This window comes from Capra hircus, chromosome 29 (genome assembly GCF_001704415.2).
Source record: "Capra hircus breed San Clemente chromosome 29, ASM170441v1, whole genome shotgun sequence".
In the NCBI taxonomy this organism is placed as follows: domain Eukaryota; kingdom Metazoa; phylum Chordata; class Mammalia; order Artiodactyla; family Bovidae; genus Capra; species Capra hircus.
Window position 1 is genome coordinate 17224996 of NC_030836.1, and position 24402 is coordinate 17249397.

At 45.7% G+C, this 24402-nt stretch overlaps 1 protein-coding gene across 1 annotated transcript in view; it reads left to right on the forward strand.

The window, feature by feature from the left end:
• GAB2 (GRB2 associated binding protein 2) overlaps window positions 1-24402 on the forward strand; it is a 177938-nt gene that overhangs the window by 143405 nt on the left and 10131 nt on the right. The window contains exons 3-5 of the mRNA XM_018043071.1: window positions 9042-9285; window positions 22076-22668; window positions 23642-23736. Coding sequence (XP_017898560.1) covers window positions 9042-9285; window positions 22076-22668; window positions 23642-23736 — 932 coding nt within the window. The remainder of the gene's footprint in view (window positions 1-9041; window positions 9286-22075; window positions 22669-23641; window positions 23737-24402) is intronic.

The window sequence follows — 24402 nt, forward strand, 5'->3', positions numbered from 1 at the left end:
TTCTTCCCAACTGTAGTATAAACTCCTAGAGCAAGGACCAGGGCCACTCTTTTTGACAGGCCTGCAGCTCTTAGCAGAGTTCCCACAATCAGTCCTCATGACCCTAAGTAAACAACAGAGTGTTTCATTCCATTTATGGATTGACTCTGTGGAGGAACCACAGTGTCTCCAGTTGTAAATGAGAGATTTGGGGATGAGGGGGGAACACAGTCAGTAGTCAACCAAGTAAGGTCTGTCACAACTGAGATGTGCTGTCCACGTGGCAGGTAAGATGAGAAGGCAGCTCGTAACCTGATCTGTCTGATGTGGACAGGACAGTGCATGCATGCCTAAATATAGCCCCAACCCAGAAGCAAGCACAGCTCAGACAGCCTCGCTAAGTGATCACAGTTCCTTCACCCCGAACAGCAGCTGACCTGTGGATTCTGGAGCTCTTCATTCCTTCTTCTGACCCAAAAGGATAGTTTCCGACAAAACTTGCTGCTGTGATGTGTTTATTGAGCCCTTTGTTCTGATCTGGACGTTGAGTAGGCACACAGCGTTGTGCTGAACACTGTCGGAGGAAACAGTCTAGGTCCTGAGTTCTAACGGCTCTCAGCCTAGTTTTGGACAAGAGATTGTGAATTCCCAGCATGAAATGCAGAATGAAACACTGCCGAAGATTTAGAGGAAGGCACGATTGGCTCTCACCAGAGACCTTCCAGAAAGCATGCCGTTTGCTATGGGCCTTAGGTTCCCGTCTCCGACATGAGATGCCCCTTACGCAAGGATGTGTGGCCAGAGACGGGCTGACATGCCCGGGAGCTGCAGCCACTCACTGCCTTTGCCCCGGGCCCTGCACAGGGTCGATTTCTACGAAAGGAGACCGAGAGATCATATCCATCAAGGTCAGGGCACTCGGACTTGGCTCTTGGATCTCTGGGATGATGTTCTTTCCCAGATCCTTCCTCAGAAGTGGTGGAGGGGGCGGCGATGGGGAAGTCTGGCCCCTGAAAGGTCTCACAGGGTCCCCTGTTTCTGCCTGTCTCTGCATCCTCTTTTCTCTTCCTCCGCTTTATAGTCTCTATAAACATTAGGAGCCGTATATTTTTGAACTTGGGGAATTATTTACACTAGTCTTCAGTAGTTTGATCCAGCAAATGTTTACTTTCCATGCAAATATGAGTAATATAAACTCATGACAAAACAGTAATCCCGCTACCTAGTGTCTTGGTCATCAGATCTCCTGACTTGATTCTGCCCTGCCCCCCTCGCCCCATTATAGAGAATATATCTTTGTTCACATGGATACATCTTTCTACTGGTACTGCAGAAGGACCCCTGGGCTACAGGAGCTAAGTTTTAATTTCAGAGTTTACATCTGACCCCTTGTATATCCTTGGACAAGTAGCCTCACCTTTCTGGACTATGGCTTCTCCAGTTTTAAATGAGAGATATGAGGGTGAGAGAGGAGGGCAGTGATGATAAATGAATGACTGGACACCAGGATCCCTTCCAGTTGCCATGTTATGGGAGTTATTGTGTTTGACCGTAAATGTAAGAATAACTTCTCTTAATGATGTCTACAAGAGGATTTTGAGGATTATTCCTTCCTAAATAAGTTCAGGCTTGTGATTGTGAGTTAAAATGACCTGGATCTGTTGATCCAATTTTGCCATCAACCATCCTGTCAACAGGATGTTTTTATTTCCTTTTTTTTTTTTTAATATTTACTTATTTGGCTGCACCAGGTCTTGATTGCAGCATACAGTATCTTTCCTTGTGCCACACAAACCCTCAGTTGTGGCATGCAGCCTGTTTTTTGTGGCTCTTGGGATCTAGTTTCCTGACTAGAGATTGAACCCAGGCCCCCTGCATTGGGAGCACAGAGTCTTAGCCACTAGACCACTGGAGAACTCCAAGGCTTTTGTTTTTAGAACTCACCACCTGATTCTTGCTTTTCATTTAGCTTTCTCCAGGGATCACTCATCCTATAAAATCCTACACCATTGTTTGCAAAATTCTTTCCTTACTCATCTTCTCCCCAGTAAGAACGCTCAGAATCTTACCACTTTTCTACTTCTAGGAACAATTGACATAATGTAACAAGTATCAACCAAAAACCATTTACTTAGTATTTAATAGTTACTGTTTACTCATATTTTATGTCATTGAATCCTTCAAAGGACCCTGTAAAGTGTTCGGTTCTCTTTGGCATTTGACAGCGTGGGAGAGGAGGTGCAGAGAAATTAAAAATTTTGTCCAAGGCCCTGCGGCAAAGTCGTCTGAGAATGTGGACTCCCACGTTTCTGACCCACTTTAGCCTCTTTCTGTTGCTCGCCCGTTCCTTTTGAATTGGCCATGAACAGATGATAAGGAGGGCCAGGAAGAATGTGGATGGTTTCCAATTTGGAAGTTTGATGATACCAAGAAAGATTTGGGGAAGAATTTGTTCTTTCATTTGGCTTTCAGAGCTTGCTTTGCCCTTGATTTTTCAGTCAACCCTAATGCTTCTGCCCCTGCCCCAGAATTAAGAACCAGAGATTATTAAAAACCAAGCCACTGGTTCTGAATCTAAATCTCTGTGTAAATATAACTCATTAGATCTTACATGGAGCAGCTCTCTTAAGTTTCCCAAAGATTACTTTGATGTGAATCCCTCATCTAATCCAAGTCCTTGCTTTTATAAATAGAGAAAACAGGGCTCAGAAAGGTGAAATGGCGTTCCGAAGGTCAGCCCGCCAGCTGGCGACAGAGCTGGGCCTCGACCCTCATTCTGTTGTTTGACTCTGCCTCCCGTAAAGCTAACACCATTCACCACATAAGGATTGTGTAGGAATTCTCTCTCCATGGTTGAAAAGAATTGACTTTGAAGACAAAGCGATCTCATTTAGATCTAGGCTCTGCTGCTTTCTAGGTCTGTGACTCAGAACTCATTAATGTCTCTGCGCTTCAATTTCTCCATCCCCCCCCATAAAACAAAACAAACAAAAAACAATGGAGGAAATAATATCTGCTTCACAGAGTGGACTAGAGACGTATGGCAGGTGCTTGCTAAATGGCAGCTGAAATTATCATAGTCAATATAGACGTTTTTGTTCTTATTACTTTCACGTATAACATCTATACAAGGTGTAATTGTGACTTGGAAAGCGATTCCATACCTTCGCCAATGTCAAGGTCTCAGTCAGTTCCATGTGTCCCGTAGGAATAGTGGGGTGCTCTGCTAAATACTTTGTATAAATGATCTCCAATCCTTGCAGCAGCCCTGCAAACTGTGTGTTCTCCCTGTTGAACAAATGAGGTTCTGAGAGATTTATGTAACCTGTCCAAGGCCAGAGCCAGGTTTGAGTCTAGCCTGGGCTCCAGCATAAGCTTTGGTCTGCCATTTTGTGGGTTCTGAGACCCACCAAGGCTTGGGGTGAGGGTTTGGAAGGGGGGATAAAGATTAAAAGGTCATTGAGATAAGGGAAGCAGTCATTACTTGGCCAGTCATCTTTTCCAGAAACTCTCGCCAACCGCCCCTTTCCTGCTCCTGTTATCACTAGCCAGTGGATGGCTGGGCTGGGCTGGGCTGGGCTCCTCTGCTGAAATCCTTCAGAGCTTTCCTGTTCTAGAGTTTTGCAAGAAGGTGGGAGGAGTGTTTTTATGCTGGGCAGGCTTCCCATGAGTGATTGTGGAAAGGAAGGGGAGTGATTTTGTAGGGCCCTAAAAAGAAGCCAGGAAGACGAGGAAAAAATAAAACCCTGTTGAAAAGAAAACAAATTGACTCAGGCGTTTTCTGACATTATCTTTCGTCTAGACTTGGAGATCGAAACTCAGGCCAGAAGTCTGGAAATGCCCATTTTCTTCTTGCTGTGTAACTGACCTTCCTAATGACCCAAGACACATCATTACAACTGCCTGATAGGCACACACCAAAAACAGCCCAGCCACATATTGTCTAATGTTTTCCTTTATTTTTAGCATTCTTTCCTTTGCTCAGGAGGTACCCAGGGCCATAAAAACAAATTTTAAACGAACATTTTATATGAGTGCTTAGACTTGTTTTCACAAGCTTATGTCATTTTCCCTTTACAGCAGCCCAGTGAGATAGGTAGGCAGCCCAGGGTTTATCCCCCCAACCTCACAGGTAAGCATTCAGAGCTCAGAGACCTGTCCACGATCTCATAAAGGCAGAGTTGGAACCGGGTCCCGGGTCTCCTGACTCCTGTCCCATGCATGAGGCCCACACACTGTGAGGTGGCATTCCAGCCCGCTTGAGGCTTTTCACCCCAAACCATAAGTGCTAGCTTTTTGTTTACCTGAGCTGCCCACTGCCCTGCTATGATTATGGGGTGAAACCTCTACAGTGGGGTTGGAGGGAGGTATAGGGAACTGAAGGTAGGAAGCAGGGAATGTCTTTTTCTCAAGGGAGTTTAGCAAGGGCTTGGTATTTACTGAGTGTTCAGTTTTCAGAGAGGAAATAAAAACTAAAGGTCACATGAGTTTAACTGGATGACTGTTAATCTCTTGCATATATTTTGCACTGCACACTTTGCAAAGGGCTTCTGCCTGTGTGTGTGTTTAATTCACATACTATATATCACTCAAAGTATACACGTCAGTGTTTTTAGTATATTCACAGGATTGTGCAACCATCCTCACAATCGAATTTAGGAACATTTTTATGACCCCAAAAAGAAACTTTGTCCCCATTAGAAGTCACATCCTATTCCCATCATCACCCCAGCCTTAAGCAACTACTAATCTATTTTCTGTCTCTGAATATTTACCGATTCTAACATTTCATACAAGTGGAATCTAGCTTCCTTTCACTTAGCACAATGCTTTCAAAGTTTATACATTTTGTAACATGTATTTGTACTTTATTCTTTCTACTGCTGAATAATATTCCATTATATGATATGCCACATTCTCTCTGTATATCCATCAGCTTATAGGCATTTGGGTTGTCTCCACTTTGGCTATAATGAGTAAAGCTGCTGTGAAAATTTGTTTACGGGTTTTTCTGTGGACGTATGTTTCCTTTACTCCTAGGATATACCTACAAGTGGAATTGCTGGGTCATGTAGTGATTCTGTGTTTAACTTTTTGAGGAGCTGTCGACTGTGTGTGTGTTTAGAAATTTACTGAGATGTATTTCCCATATTGGGCCTTTCAGTGGCTCGGTGGTAAAGAATCTGCCTGCCAGTGCAAGAGATGAAGGTTCGATCCCTGAGTCAGGAAGATCCCCTGGAGAAGGGGATGGCTACCCTACCGGTTTCCTTGCCTAGGAAATTTCATGGACAGAGGAGCCTGGTGGGCTATAGTCCATGGGTCACAAAAGAGTCGAACATGGCTTAGCTTCTAAGCAACAATTTCTCATACCATAAAAGTCACCCATTTAAATGTACAGTTCAGTGGTTTTAGTATTTCCCAGGGTTGTGCAACCATCACCACAGTCTCATTTTAGAAAATTTTCATCAACCTCAAAAAGAAACACCATTCTCATTAGCAGTTACTATCCATTCCTGCTTACCAACCCACCTCCTTCCCAGGCAACCACTAGTTTGCTTGCTGACTGAATTTTCCTGCTCTAGACATTTTACATAAACAAAGTCATGTGATCCGTGGTCTGTTGTCACTAGTCTCTTTCACTTAGCACAGTGTTTGGGGATTCGTCCATATTGTGGCATGTTATTAGTATTTCATTCATTCATATGACTGAATAATATTCCCTTGTATGAATAGCCCCCTTTTTTTTTTATCCAGCCTCTACCTCTGTCATCCCATCGTGTGGGAACATCCTGTTGTTCTCCCTGTGTGGCTCTGTCTCTGTTTTCTTATAAGGACTCCAGTCACTGGAGTAAGACCCACACTAATCCCATGTAACTTCATTTTAATTCATTATATCTGCAAAGACCCTATTTTCAAATAAGGTCACATTCTGAGGTTCCATGAGTTTTGGAGGGGACACTATTCAACCCATAAAGACACGAAGGAGTAATCACATGAGTTCAGATAGAAGTCTTTTAAAGTTGCAAGCTGAGGTAGGATTTTTGGCAAGGTTTCATGCCAAAACAGCTTTGGAAAAACTTTCCTGGCGCTGTAGACCATTATGGAGCTAACTGGTTTCATAGGCGTGGCTTTACGTCAGAAGAGTGAAATTCCAAGTGCCTCTGGGCCCAGCTCATCCTAACCCCTACTCCATCTTATTACCAGACCTCGAAAACCTCTTTGATTTTGACCGCAAGAAACAAGCATGTATGGATTTTTGTGCCAGAGAAAATTATTTTATTCATTCAACACATATGTAATGAATACCCACTATGTTCTGGGACTGTTCTAGGCACCAGGGATGACAGAGGCGATGGAACACGTTTTGAGTACCACAGCTTGCAGCATTTCTCTGACCCTTTCTGCATTTCATCCTTACAACCACACTCTGGAGATGTGTAAATAAGGAAACTGAGACTGGGGTGAAATGATTTCTCCTCCTCTGTGACTAAGCAGACTGGGTCGCCTTTGAATCCCCAGCCTGAGCGGGAGGCACTGAGGCTGGGTCCGTCTTCCTTTGAACGCTTAACCCACAAGCATTCAACACAGGGGACATGAAAAAGGAATTGGGTGACAAGGCAGGATAAGTTGTTTGTCACAAAATGGCTATTCTTGTCAGTTTGAGGAACCTGGTCTTTATTCTGAAGGTAATGAGGAGTCACGGATGGTACTGAGGGGGTTTGACTTATTATGCTATGTACTTCAGACATTCAGTCAATACATGATTGTGGAGCTGTGTCATAGTCGGGGCTTCATTCTAGGAATAAAATTGTTACAAAAGGGACAGTATCTCTGCCGTCACTGAGTTCATAGCCTAATGTATGGAGTGATGCAGAAGAGGTCGGTATTCACCTGAAATTCTGTTTGAAACACAAGAAAGTTCAAGTGAGAAGCGCAGTTGAAGAAATAAACAGGAAGTGGTTTTAAAAAGAGAAATCTTTGTAAGTCATCCTGAGGATTGCAGGGATCTGTTGGTGCATTTTAAGCAAGGCAGAGGCATAATGGCATGAGGTGGTCATTGAGAAACAGGGAAGGGTGATAGATAATGCCTGGGTTTCTGTCTCGGAGAACTGACCGGGTGGCAGTGTTGATGCGCTTCACTGAGATACAGAATCCAGGAGGAGTTCCATTGAGATGGTTGAGCTTGACCTGCTTGTGGGGCAGCTGAATGGAGGTGCCCGGCAGATTGGGGGACTGGCGGGGAGGAAGGGATGGGGAGCAGTTATAGGACAGAGAACTCAGGAGACAGAACCAAGCCAGAGATTAAGATCTGTGAATTGTCGTCACATAGCTGAAGCTGTGAGGGCGGACAGGATGCCCCAGAGTCTCTGAAGGGAGAGTGAGGTCACAGGAGGGTGTGGGCGGAGCGCTGAGGAAAGCCCCCTGGATGGGCTGGTCAGGGGAGGGGGGTCCAGAGACCACGGACAGCATGGGATGCCCCCGAGAGGCTGCCCTGGCACCTCCCCTGGGTCTCCCCTGGCACTGGGCCTTCCCCTCTCCCGGGTGTCAACCCTCTCCTCTGCCATCAGAGAGCTCATCTCACACATCTAATGGAGTAACGAAGCCATCGATTCTGTTAACAGACATCCAGTTCACAAGACCTGTAACGGGCATTCACTTTGGAGGTCGACAGAGCTGTCGATGGAACAGTTTTTCCCCAGAGGCCCGTGGCGTTTCCTGCTATACGCTGGCAGTAGTTGACCTGTCCAGCATCAGAAAAGGCTGGAGAGTCACTAATGCTGTAGAGCTGGTGATCCCGCCGAGGGCCATGAGAAGGGTGCCAAAACAGGTCAGATAACGGGGTAGAAAGAGAACTAAGTCCCCTCTGAAGTGTTCACTAGCCCTGGAAAGCCCCTGTCATCACCACTAAAACATCAACCCCACTGGCCATCACGCTGCCAGAAATGACGTCTTTAACCTTTCTTTTGAACAAAAAGTTTTGCTGGTGGAATTACTGTATGCCGAATGCTTTTTTTTTTTTTGCATATTCTGCAAAGACAGACTCAGAACTTGTTCTCTGTACCTGGGCTTTATTAGGTAAATGTTGGCACTGAAGAGGTAACATCAGCAGCCACTGCTCTTAGACACCATGGGCCAGGCAAGGAAGCAGGCTGACAGTGGATATAATGAAGTGAGGGCCACGTGCTGTTCGCACCCAGAACAATGGAGTCCAGGAAGGTTTCAGGGAGAATATGATATCTGTGTAGGGTCTTAAAAGCTTGCCTATGAATGCTAAAGAAGTAAAATCCAGGCGGAAGAAACAGCACAAACCAAAACAAAGAATCATAAAAGGGGCTGGTGTGTTCACGGACTGATGAAGCTTCCATATGCCTGGGGTATGGGAGGAGGAAAGCAGGAAATAGGCCAGACTGTGAAAGGCCTTGTATGTTGTGCTCAGGCATTTGGACTAAGCCTAGAGAGCCAGCCAAATGAATAATGCCCTTGGCTTGGGGTGTAGCTCTCTAAACTATTATCTGTCTTTAATACCTCGCTTCCTTTCTAACACAACAGGGAGAGTTAAAGATAAGAGTTAAGAAGAAGAAGGAAAAAAAAAAGCCCATAGACAGAGAGTGGCGAGTGCGGGAGCCGGGCAGCATCGTCCCGGGAGGACAGGGAAGGGCAGGCCGGAGGGGCCCGGACGGTCTGGGGGGACGGGCGGCTCCGTTCCGCGCACTTTTATCAGGCAGTGCGGCGACACGGCCCAGGCCCCTGGGCGCGTAAGTCTTCGGGAAGCCGAGCTTCATTTAGTAAAGCCAGCGTAGCTGAGAGGGAGGCGATGCCCCAGGAGCCCGCAGAGAGAGGGGAGGCAGTGGCGTTCCCTTGCCCGAGGCTGGCCTCGCCTCCCGGAGCGGGCAGGGGGTTGCCTGCGACAGTGGCCTCCGGGCGACCCCGGGGGCCTGAGCCAGCAGGGGGCAGTAGGGAGGGCAGCGGGCGGGCAGGTGCTGAGGGCGCTGCGCCCCCGGTCCGGGAGAGGGCCGCCTTCCCTTCCGCTTCCCCTCACACAGCCCTGGCTCTCTTCACAGACTCCCTGCGGAACATCTCCTCGGCCCCGCACGCGCCGCGCTCCTCTCCGGCGGAGCTCAGCAGCTCCAGCCAGCACCTTCTGCGAGAACGGAAAGCCTCGGCCCCGTCGCACTCCAGCCAGCCGACCCTGTTCACCTTCGAGCCTGCGCTGTCCAACCACGTGCAGCCCGCCCTGTCGGCCAGCGCGCCCCAGGAGTACCTGTACCTGCACCAGTGCATCAGCCGGAGGGCGGAGAGCACACGGTAGGCTGCCCGAGCGCCGCGCGCGGGCCCAGTCCTTTCCAGCCTCGGCTTTTTAATTTTGAAGACGCGGGAGTAAACTTATCATTGCATCTTTCCAGGTCACCAGATACATAATTATAAAACAAAAACACCACTGCTCTAGTTTAGGTAACCTTCACATTTTATGAGTAATCTACGTTGCTATATAACGATACTTGGATTCCAAAGAATCCTTTCATTATCAAAAAATCTTGCTTTACAAATTTTGTTTAATTTGGAAAAAGGGCGTTAAGAAGCTAGAGTTTCAGAATCAAAGACAAAGTCAGTGCATTTGTCGACCCTAACAGTGTAGCTATAAAACCTTAACATTGTTGAGTAAATCCGTATCTCACTTTTGCTACCATTGTGGTGTTCCATGTGGCAGCCACTCTCCACATGTGGCTATCTAAATTTGAATCAATTAAAATTAAATAAAACTCGGGAACTTCCCTGGTGGTCCAGTGAATAACAATCTGCCTGCCAGAGCAGGGGACACGTTTGATCCCTGGTCGGGGAACTAAGAGCCCAGCGGCCGTGGAGCAACTAAGTCTGCGTGCCACAACTAGAGAGTCCGTGAACCACAACAGAAGTCCCACATGATGCTGCTAAGACCTGACACAGCGAAATAAGTAACAGTTGTGACTGTGGTAATGATGAAAGAAAATAGATGCCAAAGATGTCTGTAACAGCATAAATTTAAAAGAAAATTATTTCAGTTAAATTGCACTGAAAATTAACTTATTCAGTTGCACCAGCCATATTTCAAGTGCTCAGTGGCCACACGTGGCCATTGGCCACCATACAGGGTCATGCAAATACAAAACATTTTCATCATCACAGAAAGTCATAGCAAGAACTCCCCGCTCTAGAGTAAGTTTTCGTTTTTCTGACAGCGAAAACTCTCTCAGGCATAGAGCCTGTGCATACTTTTATTACCTTTTATCTCATCATTAGGATAAACAAAAGCACAGGGCTAATGGACTTTGCCAGAACTGGTTCCCAATTCTACCATGGCCAGCAGATTGCAAATCACGTTCCTGTATTAATTTATTTAGAAATAACTAATTTGTGTTAGGAGAATTAAGGCAGTTAGAGAGCTGGTTTATTGACAAATCACATTACAGGATATTTTCATGCATGATCAGACTTAAACCAGTCAAATACACTGAGGTCACTGGGATCGATCATTTCTCCCTGTTTCACGGGTGAGGAAACCAAGACTCTTTCTTCTGAATGACAGAGGTCGGACCAGAACCCAGGCTTCTCCTTCCTGATCGTGTACTCTTCTCTCTACACTGTGCTGTTCCATGATTCTGGTTTTCTGAGTCATTTTCACACACTGCCAATACTCAGTTTGAAATCTGCCTCAAAAAACTCATTTTCCTCAAGCAGCATGATTCATTTGTGAACTTGCGCTAGTTCAGGTGACCTCCGTCAGTGTACGCATGAGGGCCTGAGTTCTACACAGGTAGAATGAATCAACCAGGATCCCTGAACTAGTTAGTACCTAGTTCTTCTGAACCACAGACCAGGTAGAATGCAAAGTGTTTTACAGGCTCTGCAGTTCAGTCAGTTATGGTTTCAGATTCAGGTCTGGCCACTTCTTTGTGACCTTGGGGGCCATTTATTTAGCCTCCTTGACCTTCAGTTTCCTTCTCTGCAGAGTGAGAATAATTAACTCATGAGCATAATTAATGAACATAAAATGGCAAAACATTTCTGAGGTACCCATGAGGTAGGAGGTCCTCATATTGCCAGATGTTCTCCCAGGCCTCCACCCCTTCAGCTACACATAGGATCACAGGGGAGTAAAGAATGAGAGGCTGTACACTCATAGTTTCAGTGAAAGACAGAGCACTTTATATTAGTGTCTCTCAAACAGGAATGTGCACGTGAAATACCCAGGCATCTTGTTGAAACGCTGCTTCTGATTCAGTGGGCCTGCGGTGGGTCCTGAGATCCTGGTTTTCTGCAAAACTGTAAATGATCCTAGTGCAGACTGCAAATCACCCTTCCGTTTTTACATTAATACGTTACTATCCTTTGGGACAGGACTCAGAGCACACATCATTGCATGATAAATATTTGAACAAACCTGTGTTACGGAAATATGTTATCTCCATAGCCTGTGGATGTTAATGAATGAGACAGAGCTTATCTACATCTGGGGAAGCAACTTGATTGTGGGGCCTTGACCAAGTCGTGCTTTTCTCTGTGTCTTTGTTTTGACTTGTGTGGGTGAGGGAGCAAGAGGTTGATGAGTAGGATCTCAGGGAGAGTTTTAAAAATAGTAAACTCAAACAGTGTTTGTAGGATTCCAAGCAGGAATGGAGGGTGGGAAGGAAGCTTTCTTTCAGTCATTTCAGTCAGTTTAGTTGCTCCGTCGTGTCCAACTCTGCGACCCCATGAATCGCAGCACGCCAGGCCTCCCTGTCCATCACCAACTCCCGGAGTTCACTCAGACTCACGTCCATCGAGTCAGTGATGCCATCCAGCCATCTCATCCTCTGTCGTCCCCTTCTCCTCCTGCCCCTAATCGCTCCCAGCATCAGAGTCTTTTCCAATAAGTCAGCTCTTCTCATGAGGTGGCCAAAGTACTGGAGTTTCAGCTTTAGCATCATTCCTTCCAAAGAACACCCAGGGCTGATCTCCTTCAGAATGGACCGGTTGGATCTCCCTGCAGTCCAAGGGACTCTCAAGAGTCTTCTCCAACACCACAGTTCAAAAGCATCAATTCTTCGGTGCTCAGCCTTCTTCAAAGTCCAATTCTCACATCCATACATGACCACTGGAAAGACCATAGCCTTGACTAGACGGACCTATCTTTAGAGGGATATATAGTTTCTGGTGGTAGTAGAGTAGTGTGCATGATAGCAAACATACTGTAACAATTACAAACTCCAGACAAAACATTTTAAAAAACTAAAGGCACTGAAGAGCAATCAAAAAGCAGGACAAATTTGTGTTAAAAAAGGGACCCACACTGAACAAGATTCAATTTATATGACTTTTCTTTTGAATGAAATTCCCGTAACATATCATCCCAAGTGTTCAGTAGATAGTGAGAAATTGCTGGACACTTGAAGACACTGTAAAGTTGACCTGTGGTCAAGAGAACTCAGGTCATAAAAACAAAATAAGCTCGGTTTTTGGAGTTAGCTTACAAAGACTTTAAAATAGTTGTGTTGATTGCTTTAATCTGTGGCAGGGAGGGAAAAGGGATAATGAGTAAAGAGATGGTGAAATTTAGGAAAAAGAAACTTTGAAAAAGAATGTATAAGTTTCAGTTTCTGTATGGTGGCAGAAGCCACCACAGATTATCCCTCCCACTAATTACAACTAAAAACTCCAGGCAAAATATGATTACCCAAAGACTCTGTAAATGAAAGGAAGCAGCTTATGTAGCAGAGCAAACTCTGAAGATGCAACTACACAGAGTGAATTTTCTGTCTCTGGTGGATTTGTCCTGAGTATGGGCCCCCTCCCAAAGCAGCACAGTGGGGCAGGCTGCTGAAACTCTAACAGAAATCTCCAGAAAAGGAGCCCTTCGGGGGCTGGGGAAGAGTGGAGTATCCCAGAGTGGAGAGAGCTAGAGAAGGGATTTCCTGATTCTGGATATAAAACCACTCAAGTCTCAGGCTCATCTTGATGGGGGGGGTGGGCGTGGAGCGCTGCGAGCGGTGCTCAGTCGTGTCCGACTCTTTGCGACCCCATGGATTGTAGGCTCTGTGGAATTCTCCAGGCAAGAATACTCAAGTGGATTGCCATTTCCTTCTCCAGGACATCTTTCCCAACCCAAGGCATCGAACCCAAGTCTCCCACACTGCAGGCAGGCTCTCCACTGTCTGACCCACCAGGGAACCCGTGTGTGAGATAGACTCAAACCAGCATAACAAGAGCTTTGTGAACTAAACTGAGATTTTTTACTACCACACACAAAAGGAGAAACAGAATTTAAGAGGCTAAACCTAACCATGTTGATTGCCTGCAAAAACAAACACATCAGTATTTTCCAGAGGATGATAAAAGAACACAGTCTACACAGCATTCAGAATATAATCCAAAATTTCTGGGCATACAGAAAATGAGCAAACTCTAACTAATTCTCAAGGGCGAGCACAGAGACCAACCTCATTATTACAAATGTTGGAGCTTCTACACACAGATTTAAAAGCCCATATTATAACAATATTCCATATGAGAAAAGAAAACACACTTGAAATTAATGAAAAGGGAAAGAAACTCTTATCAATCCAGAGGTCTCAATTCTGCAAAAGTATTCCTTCAGGAATGAAAACAAAGTAAGACATTCTTAGATGAAAAAGAAGTAAGAGAATTTCTAGGAGATTTAATTTAAAGAAATAATAAGGCTGAAGCAAGGTATTACCAGAAGAAAACTATGAGCAGGAATGAAGAAAGACAAGCAGAAATAGTAAATATTTTCAAAATTATAAAGTATTGTTTTTTTTCCCTTCTAAATTCTTTAAAATATGTATGTTGAAAACAAATATTAAACATTATCTAGTGGGGTTTTTACATGGTTTTATTTCTCTTCAACCTGAAGTTCCTTTTTTTTTTTTTTTTTTTTTAACTTTATTTTATTTCATTTTGGCCATGCTGCATGGTCTGTGGGGATTGTCCCTGACCAGGGATTGAACCTAGGCCCATGGCAGTGAAAGTGCCGAGTCCTTACACTGGACTGCCGGGAAACTCCCATGAAGAGCTTCCTTTTACCATTTATGGCCATGTGAGTCCCTTGGTGACTAATTTTCCCAACTTTCACTTATCTGAAAATACCTTTATTTCACCTTTTATTTGATTTATTTTGTTGAAGTATACAATTGATTTACAGTGTTATTTCTGCTGTACAGCAGTGGTTCAGTTATATACAAATATGATACACATACTTTGTCATATTTCTCTTATGGTTTGTCACAAAATATTGAATATAGTTCCCTGTGCCATACAGTATCACCTTTATTTTTGAGAGAGATTTTTGCTGAGTATAAAAATGGCTTTATTTCAGCATTCTAAAGGATGCCATGCTATGGTCTTCTTGACTTTTCGTTGTTTTTGATGAGAGATCAACTGTTCTTTTTATTCTGATTCTCCTGGATGTAACTGTATCTTTCTTCCTCTGATTGTTTTCTTTCCTTTAACAAAAAATTGTGTTAAAATATGCATAATAGGAAACGTCCTATCTTAACCGTTTTTAAGTGTACAGTTCAGTAGTGTTAAGTACTTTCACACTCCTGCAACCAATCTTTGGAACTCTCTTCATCTCTCAAAATTTAAACTCTGTACCCTTGATGCCTCATTTCACCTTCCCCCAGCCCCTAACAACCTCCATTCTACTTTTTATCTGTATGAATTAGGCTTCTCTCAGTGGAATTACAGTGTTTTTTGTGACTGAATTATTTCACTTAGCATAAAGCCCTCAAAATTCATCTATATAGTAGCAAGTGTCAGGATTTTCTTCCTTTTTAAGGCTAAGTAAATATTTCATTGCATGTATACGCCTCAGTAGATGCTAAGAAAGATTTGACAAAACATAATACATCTTTATAAAAAATATTTCTTAGCAAACTGTAAATAGATGAGAATTATCTCAAACTAAGACTTCTAAGAACAGCCTACATGGAAAAATACTAAATATATTCCCCTAATACTGGGGACAAGAAGACAATACCTGCTCTCGCTACTTCTATTCACAGTTGTACTAGAGATCCTAGTGAGTTCAGTAAGGGAACAAAAAATATATAAAAGGCACAAATACCAGAAAGGAAGATGTAACAGTTTCTGTTTGCCGGTAACATGGTTGTTTATATTAAAAATCCTAAAGAATATAGAAAATAAGTACTAGAATTAATAAGTTAATTTAGCAAATTCACAGGAGAAAAGATCACTATACAAAAATAACTTTTACTTACTAGCAACGACAACAAAAAAATGAACTTAAAAAATCTATATAATGATGCCCAAAGAAGTAGACTGCTTAGGAATAAATTTAACAAAAGACAGGCAAGACCTCTTCACTGAAACCACTAACATTGCTGAGGGAAATTAAAGACCTAAATATGGAGGTAATAATATACTATAGTTATGAATTGGAAGAGTTAATATTATTAAAATGGTAATTCTTCCCAAATTAACCTGTAGATTCAGTGCAATCCAAATAAAAACCCCAGCAAGCTTTCTCACAGAAATTGATAAACTAGTTCTAAAATGTATGTGAAAGTGTGAATAACCAAAGTGATAAAAAAAAAAAAAGCACAAAGTTAGAGGACTTATACTACCTGATTTTAAGACCTTCTGTCAAACTAAGGTTAATCATGATAGTTGTATTAATGAAAAGGTAAACATATAAATCACTGGAACAGATTAGTGAATCTGGAGGGGTTAGAATGAATATGTGTGTGTGTGTGTGTGTGTGTGTATATATATATATTTTTTTTTTTTTAACTAAGGTGCCAATAGGGAAATGAAAGTTTTTTCAACAAATAGATACCTATATAGGAATTTTAAAAAACCTTTACTTTCTATCATACTACTCAAAAGCTAAAAAGTATCAGAGACCTGAATGTAAAGTTTAATACTTTGAAACTTACAGAAGAAAATATCTCTGTGATCTTGGGGTAAGAAAAGATTTTTTATATGGGATTTAAAAATCAGGAATCAGAAAAAACTGATAGTCTTTATCAAAAATTAAAACTTTTGCTCTTTAAAAGATCCCATTAGGAGAATAAAATGGTGAACTTTCCTGGTGGTCCATCGTTACGAATCTGCCTTGCATTACAATGGACAGGGTATGATGTCTGGTCAGGAAACTAAGATCCTGCGTGCTGTGCAGTACAGACAAAAAAGTGAAACAACAACAAAAAGCAAGTCGACAAATCCTAGAAAATGCTCGAAGCATATATCTGACAGAGAACTAATTTCTGGCATACATAAAGAACTATTACAACTCAATAAGAAGACAAGCCAGCAAAGTTTTTTGCATGGGCAAAAGATTTGAAGAGACACTTCACAAAAAAGATAGAGGAATGGCCAGTAATAAGCACATGAAAACATGCTGAACCATCAGAGAAATGCAAATTAAAACCTCAGTGAGGTTTTGCTTAATCTCCACTGGAATGACTACAGTAAAAAAAAAAAAAAAAAAACGAACAGTGCCAGGTGTTGGCGAGTGTATGGATGGGCTTTAGTCACGCACTGCTCCATTACATACTAGGTACTCTGGAAACAAACAGTTTACAAAGCACTTTACCAGTAGTTACCTCTTTTGATCTCCAAAGTAATCTCAGGATTACTTTTGAGTAGGGACTTTGAGAGAGAATCAGCTCATTCATCTCTGCCTAGCACAGATGTAAATATGCCTGATTGATTACTGTACTGAAATCATATTTACTGAGGCTAATAATACCAGCCTTCTCTCTATCCCTTTTATATTTATGAGGGATCCTGATATACAGCTACAAGAAATTAAACATCCTAGAGATAAAACCATGAATTTTTTATTACTCTTACTACACTACTAGCCACTAATGTTTCTTTAAGTACTGGATAATATGTATTCTGGTTAAAATGACTTCAGTTCTAAAAATCCAGCTCTTCCACTGAGCTAAAATAAGTAATAATTCAAAATAGTAACTGTTGCCAATGGAAGGAGTTTTGAACTGATGCTGTCAAAGCAAGCAGAATCATTTTTGGTTTTGGAAACAATTCAGTTTCACTAGATTTATTTTTATCCTCTAGTATTTGGGACCTCCGGGCTTCCCTGGTAGCTCAGACAACAAAGAATCCGCCTGCAATGCGGGAGACCTGGGTTCGACCCCTGGGTTGGGAAGATCCCCTGAAGGAGGGCATGGCAACCCACTCCAGTATTCTTGCCTGGAGAATCCCATGGACAGAGGAGCCTGGCAGACTGCAGTTCATAGGGTCACAAAGAGTTGGACACAACTGAACTGATTTAACACGCACACACACACACACTTAGGACCTCATTCTAGATTCTAGTGAGTATTAACCAATCTCTATCTTAAGGCTGTTACACCTGTAACAAGTGATGTGATGTGGTAAGTCACACGTCCTGGAAAGCCATAATTCTGGTAAGAGTTGAGGGAAGCAAAATTTCAAGGGATGAAATTCCAAAATGGTCAGCATCACTGACCCTGTAGCACTCTTCTACAGAAAGATGGTGGGTAAAAAGCAAAATCAGAAATGTCGATGGAGAATTTAACTGGTGATGAATCGTTAGTGGCTGTGATTAACCAAAGGCAGAATATACAGCTTTTACGTTGTTAGTTTCACATATACAGCTTTTCTCTATAACTGCAGAGAGAAGGCAAGCTCAATATTGCAGGCAGAAAAGTTTGAGATACAAAGACCACCTCACCTCTTAGAGATTGTGAGACAGAATCTTCTGAGCTTTCTTCCCTCACTGGAAGGATCCATTTGGAATGAGTCAGATGCAGAATGATGGTCCAAATGACCTTTCAAGATTGCCAGTGACAGGGACAGAACCCTAAAATGGTGGCTAATTTACTTACAAGTGTTTACAAGATTTCCTTAAATGGGAACACAGTCATCACCGACTCAGTGGGCATGAACTTGAGCAAACTCCAAGAGATAGTGGCGGACAGAGAAGCCTGGCATGCTGTAGTCCATGGGGTCGCAAAGAGTTAGACATGACTTGACCAACTTACCGACTGAACAAGAACAAGTTGTAAAAGAAAATCAAACCGGGTCTTTCATCATTAATGCACTTGGTATCTCACAGAGTGGAAAAGGGTGAAATTGTATGTTCCATAATGTGTGAAAATGTGTAAAAAAAAAAAAAAAGTGCAAAATAAAGTGGCTGGGAAAACCTGGGAAAGCATTTCTAAAAGCTGAGGGAGAAATTTGGAGTTGATTTCAGACCAAGGTGGCAGGATAGCCCCACCCACCAGCAGCCTCTAGAGCAGCGGGGGCCAGCAGTGGAAAGGGAAGCTGCTGGCGCAGGGGAATATTCTCTGGCAAACGTCCCTCTGTCCCCAGGGAGCTCCCCTATACACCTGTGATCGAGTATCTTCTTGCACCATCTCTGCCATTTACTGTTTTTCTCTTCTGATGCATGAGGGTAATACCTGCACTGCATCCGAGTGCATACCTTTGGGCAAGTTTGTTTCCCTCGTTCAGCTCCTCTGACCCGATTCTTGCAGTGATGACCAGCCCCCTCAGCTGGCATGGGTGTCATCTACCACATGCCAGGGGCTGTGCCTGGGGATGATGGGATGTGGTGCCCTGCCTCCTGGGAACACAGGGCCAGACAGAAGCAGAAGGACCAAGACCCAAATAACTGTCCCACAAGACACGGGTGAGGTGAGTGTGTGCAGGGAACACGAAGTGTGCTGTGGGAGCAAAGTGAGAAGAGTGAGTGAAGCCACGAGGTAAGTCTGAGGGACTGAAGCACCTCTGTGGAGCAGGAAGGCTTCTTTGGCACTTTGTCAGATTGTGATGCATCAAGGAAACGTTCCAGAAAAAGGTAGATAATGCAAGCCCAGGCCAGGAGCTCAGGGATGAGTGAGCAGTTCTGTAACCGGAGAGGGGACACCAGGGCAGCAGGAGGCTGGGACAGGGGTTCCCATGTTCTGAAGAGAAAAGAGTTTCCATCTGCTGCTCCTAAGGGTTCAGGCCAAGCTCGGGGAAAGTGGATGGCAGCACCAAGGCTTTTCTTTACCTGTGTGTCTGTTTATAAGTTCATTTACTTGTTCATTCAGCAAACACATATTCACCATTCACTATGTGACATGCACTAATCTGGGTGCTGATGAGAGGGAAATGAATAAGACACTGTTTCTTTCCTCAAGGAAATCAGCCTGGTGGAGGAAATAAGCAACTGGTGTGTAACACAGGTAGCAGTCGCTACCTGCTCTGAGAGGGAGCAAGTGATTGTGCTGGGAGGTGAGGAATGCGAGAACCAGCTTCAAAAGAGGTACTGCTGGAGCTGAGTTTGAGCTGCCAGATGGGAGAGGGGGCCTTCAGAGACACGAACACGGCACAGAGGCCTGGCTGCCTGGGGTCTTCTCGGAACCCTGGAGAGCCAACTGTGTAGATCCCAGCCTGAGGAGGGCAGCTGGGGAGAAGAGGTTGGGCGGGTAAGGTGGAGCTGGGATATGCCATCACCCTAAAGACACTGAGACAGCACGGAGAATTGTTAAGCTGGGAGGTTAGGAAAGGAAGCGTGAGAGGGATGAAAAGAGGCCCAGAGAGCCGGGCAGATGATTATGGAGGCTAGTTAGCTACCAACCCTTTTGTTAAACGCAGAAGACGACCAGGAGGACCTGAACTGGGGTGGAGTCGATAGGATCTGATGTGCTTATGGAGTGAGAAGTGAAAAAGATTCTTCCCGGGCTTTGGCTTGAGTGGCTTGGTTTCTTTCCCCAAACCGGAGAGTCAGGAGAGAGATGATGAGCTCACGGCTGAGTGTGTTGAAGGCCACTGCAGGCTCCCTGAGATGCTCTCCACACCCCTCACCACCCTAGACTCTCAAGGACTCCTGTTCTCCTCAGCCCAGGACTGGCCCTCCGCTGTCATCCCTCAACCCCACCTCCTAAGGCTCCTGCTCTAGCCTGAACAGCTTGTGGTTCTTGAACTTGCCAGATGGCGTTCTACTGCTCTGCCTCTAAGGGAACACCTTTTCCCTTCTCTTGCTTTTGCCTGGCCAGTTGCCAGTCAGTCCAGGGTGACATCGCTGAAGAAGCCTCCCTGACACTCTGCACCACCACCACCTCCGGGGACGGTTGCTCTGAATGTGTCAACAGCCGCATATTCACAGGCCTGACTAAGGCTTGCAGGCTTGTCACCTCCTCTACCACGGTGCCCCCTCCCCCAGGGCAGGAGGCTTCTCTGTATCCATTGGGCCTGGCCCAAATGGAAAGTGAGATGTCAGGAAAGGTTTTTTTCAATGGACAGATCCAGATGGGAGCATCCGCCAGAGTTGGAAGCTCCAAAAGACACAGTGAAAGGCATCAAAGACAGATGTCAGCCCCTCATGTCCACCATTGGCTCCCCGGTCTCGGACCCGGCCCTCCAGGATCTGAAGGCTGGATGTTCAGTGCTCTAGGCCAGGGATGCTGGCTTGCTTACGTGTGTGAAATGGAACAGAAAGGGGGAGAGTACGGAGGCCCAGGGACGAGGGTTGTGAACGGTGTGGCAATGTCAGTCCCAGCCGTCACGGATGCAGGTTAACTAACAAAGAGAGCCTGGCCTCGACACCTGTTTCCCTTCCGCTTTCTAAGCTGATGGGCCTTAATATCTATCACCATCTGGTGGCCACATCCACAAATAACAAGCTCCCCATGAGCTGAGAGAGCTTGTATAAGGCGGGGGCTCCATGGATTGGCCTCAGTGGGTCAAGGGCTGCCCATCCCTCTGTTAGCCTGCAAATCTGTATGTGTGTGAGATCTGCCTTATTCTGGTGAGAAGTGCCAGAAGAGATTTTTATCAGATCCTTAAAGAGGCATATAGCCTCCCAAAAGCTGGGAATCACCACCGTACAGGATTATTCTAGAATTCTGATTCCTTTATTTTCCCCAAATGGAATCCTATGAAGAATCACCCTATGAGAAAGAGAAAAGCAGACGTGAATCTCTGCTTGCTCAGAACTTCACCTTCTCATTTCTGAAGGGACCTACGCAGAACAGAACGCAGTGTGGAAGCCATGCTAGTACAGCCAAGGGGTCGTGGCTTTTCAGAACCAGATGGACCTGAAAGGACCCTGGAGGGCCCCCAAGTCCTGCCTTGGGGATGCCCACAGCCTGTAAGACACACCCCCGCCGGGCCCCACCTTAGGGAAGCCTACAGTGTGTAAAACCCCACAGGTTCTGCCTTGGGGAAGCCCACAGTGTATAAGACCCCCCAGGTCCCACCTTGTAGAAGCCTTCAGTGTGTAAGACCCCCAGGTCCCACCTTGTAGAAGCCTTCAGTGTGTAAGACCCCCCAGGTCCCTCCTTGGGGAAGCCCACGGCGTGTATTAGTGGTGGGGATGGAACTCACAAACCCTTCACCCCCAAATCATTTCGTTTTTAATCTTGCCTTGTTTTCCCAAAACCTGAATTTTAAAAAGTAATAATCAAGACCTTTCCTCTCCTGAGTATAGTTCCTAAACTGGAAAACATTTTTCCTATAGTATTTTAGTCTTCTGGAGAGAGATTTTCCCCTCTGAATGCCTCTCAGTGAACACGATGGAAAATAAATCTATAGCTTACATTTGAATACTTCTATTTAACTTAGAACATGTCAGCTGACTTGTTCTACAGTGGGGAGACTGAGACTCGAGTAAAATGACTTGTTTGCTGTTTTCTGATACCAACTTAAGGGTTCTTTCCACTGTCTCACAGCCTTTGTATACACATGCATATATTCGGTGCCACTTAAAGCGGTGAACATGTGGCTGATGCAAGTAGTTTGTTGATGTCTGAGGAGGTAAGACCAACCTCTGCTCATCACAGCCATGTGGGGGTAGGGGACGGGACAAAGGCTAACACTGAACACATACTTTCTAGATGCACCAGAGTCCAATTTCTAAACAAGCTGCAAAGTTATTATTTTAATCCCCATTCTTGCAGATGCATTTACTGAAACTCCGAGAGAAGATATACTGTGTCCAGATAAGCCTCAGGCCTCCAGCCTCCTCAGCTTGTGTTTGTTCCCCACCACATCACTGCAGCGGGATGTGGACACTCCTGCCAGCCTCCTCTAACCCCTGCGTCCCCCTCTTTCTGTCTCTTAGGAGTGCCAGCTTCTCTCAGGGCACCAGGGCCTCGTTCCTCATGAGGAGCGACACAGCCGTGCAGAAACTTGCCCAGGGCAACGGGCACTGTGTCAACGGGGTTGGCGGTCAAGTCCACGGCTTCTACAGCCTCCCGAAGCCAACCCGGCACAACACAGAGTTCAGAGACAGTGCCTACGACCTCCCCCGGAGCCTGGCTGCCCACGGCCACACCAAGGGCAGCCTCACCGGCTCCGAAACAGATAACGAGGACGTGTATACCTTCAAGACGCCCAGCAGCACCCTGTGCCGGGAGTTTGGGGACCTCCTGGTGGACAACGTGGACGTTCCGGCCACCCCGCTCTCGGCCTACCAGATCCCTAGGACGTTCACGCTGGACAAGAACCACAACGCCATGGCAGTGGCCACGCCTGGGGACTCGGCCATAGCTCCCCCGCCCCGGCCCCCCAAGCCAAGTCAGGCAGACACACCTCGGTGGGGCAGCCCTCAGCAGAGACCTCCCGCCGGGGAAGGCAGCAGATCGGTCTCTGCCGCCGCCACCATCCCCAGGCGTAACACCCTCCCAGCCATGGACAACAGCCGGCTTCACCGAGGTCAGTGTGAGCCCTGGCTGCACCCAGAGCAGGTGGGAGGAAAGGAGGGGGCACAGGGGACTCAGCATTGTACGAGTTCTCAGTCATCGAGGCCACAGGGGCTTAAGGCCCACCTAGGTCAGGGATGCTCACAGGTTTAGGCATCTTCTCACCCCAGACCTTTCCTAGTTGGGCCCCCAACCCTGGAGGCTATTAGTGAACACCACAGTGGCAAGAGTTTAGCAGATCCTGCCTGAGAGAAGTTACTGTTTCACTAAGGAAAGAGAACATTCTTGGTTAACCACATTACAATGTATTAGGGGTTTAGAGGTCTGGATCATAGTCTTTTACTCATTTATAAATCAAATGAAAGATTTCAAAAATAAATTTAGAAGACTAGTCCAAACTGGAGCCAAACCTTTGTGGACCAACAGGCTATTAAACTTAAATCTACAAAATATTTTCTAAGCCACATTTGCATCTCTGGTTAAAGTCTGAACATCTATTTGAAGTATTTAAATTCTACTGTCGCTTATTTCCCACTGAGAGTATTCCAACTCTGCATGTAACCTCCTCCGTTTGATGAAAAAGTAGAATAATATTAATCTCTTTCATTTTGTTTCTTGCTAATAACCCTGTAGCTGGGCTTCCTTGCCAGTGCAGGAGACATGTGTTTGATCCCTGGGTCGGGAGGATCCCCTGGGGAAGGAAATGGCAGCCCACTCCACTATTCTTGCCTGGGAAATCCCATGGACAGAGGAGCCTGGTGGGCTACAGTCCATAGAGTTGGACACTACTTAGCGACTGAACAACACTGGAGGAATTTGTGAGTTGAGGGGTGATGTGGTAGAAGCAATACCTTGTCTTAGGAATTGAGAGCGGTATCTCCTGGAGTAGCAGTTACGATCCTGAGCAACACTGGGGAGGGTGTAGGAAAGTGTCAGCACAGGGACCAACTCTTGAGTTCTCAGGGGTCTTCCTTCCTCTGCCGTAGCTTCCTCCTGCGAGTCCTACGACTACCCGCAGCGTGGTGGAGACAGTGCCGGCCGGTCTGCCGAGTCCATGAGCGATGCAGTCAGCGCTTTCCTGGTGAGTGGGGTTTAATCAGGGGGTCCTTAAGGCAGCTCAGGTGGATCAAAGCTCAGGCCTACGGAACTGAAACCACAGCCTGGGCGTCTACCTCCTAGGAGCCTGCCTCACTTCCTCGTTCAGAACCCCTGGATTGAGTGTTTGGAAAGATGCACGTATCCTGGTCTGGAAGAAATGTGTGTACTTAGGTGCCCCAGACAAGAAGGCTCATCACCGAGGGTGAGCAGGGAGGGTCTAGAATGCAGGGAACGCAGGCGCTGGGATGTGGCTGTCCGGCAGCACCCTAACCATGAGGTCCCACCGGGATGAGACCCCAGGCAGGGGTGGTGCTCAGAGTCAGGCTCAGCAACAGAAGGATGGTGTCAGAGCGGCGTCCCAGGCCGCCTTCAGGAGGGGGTTGATGACAGCCCTGCTGGGTGTCGGGCCCAGCTACGCCGACAAGGGCCTGCCTTCAGCCTCCCTGGGAAGATCATACACAAAAGCAGCTTAGGCGTATATGCGTCCAGCAGACAGGGCAGGAGGTAGAGGAAGGCTGTGGCCAGGGGGGTGGCCGCACTGCAGCCTGGAGGCCACACTGAAAGCTGCCCTGGGGAAGCATGCCCACCCAGGCCTCTCCTGCCAGCGCCGAGGCCCCCCCTAGAGGCTCCTTGCCCTGCCTGGGGCCTG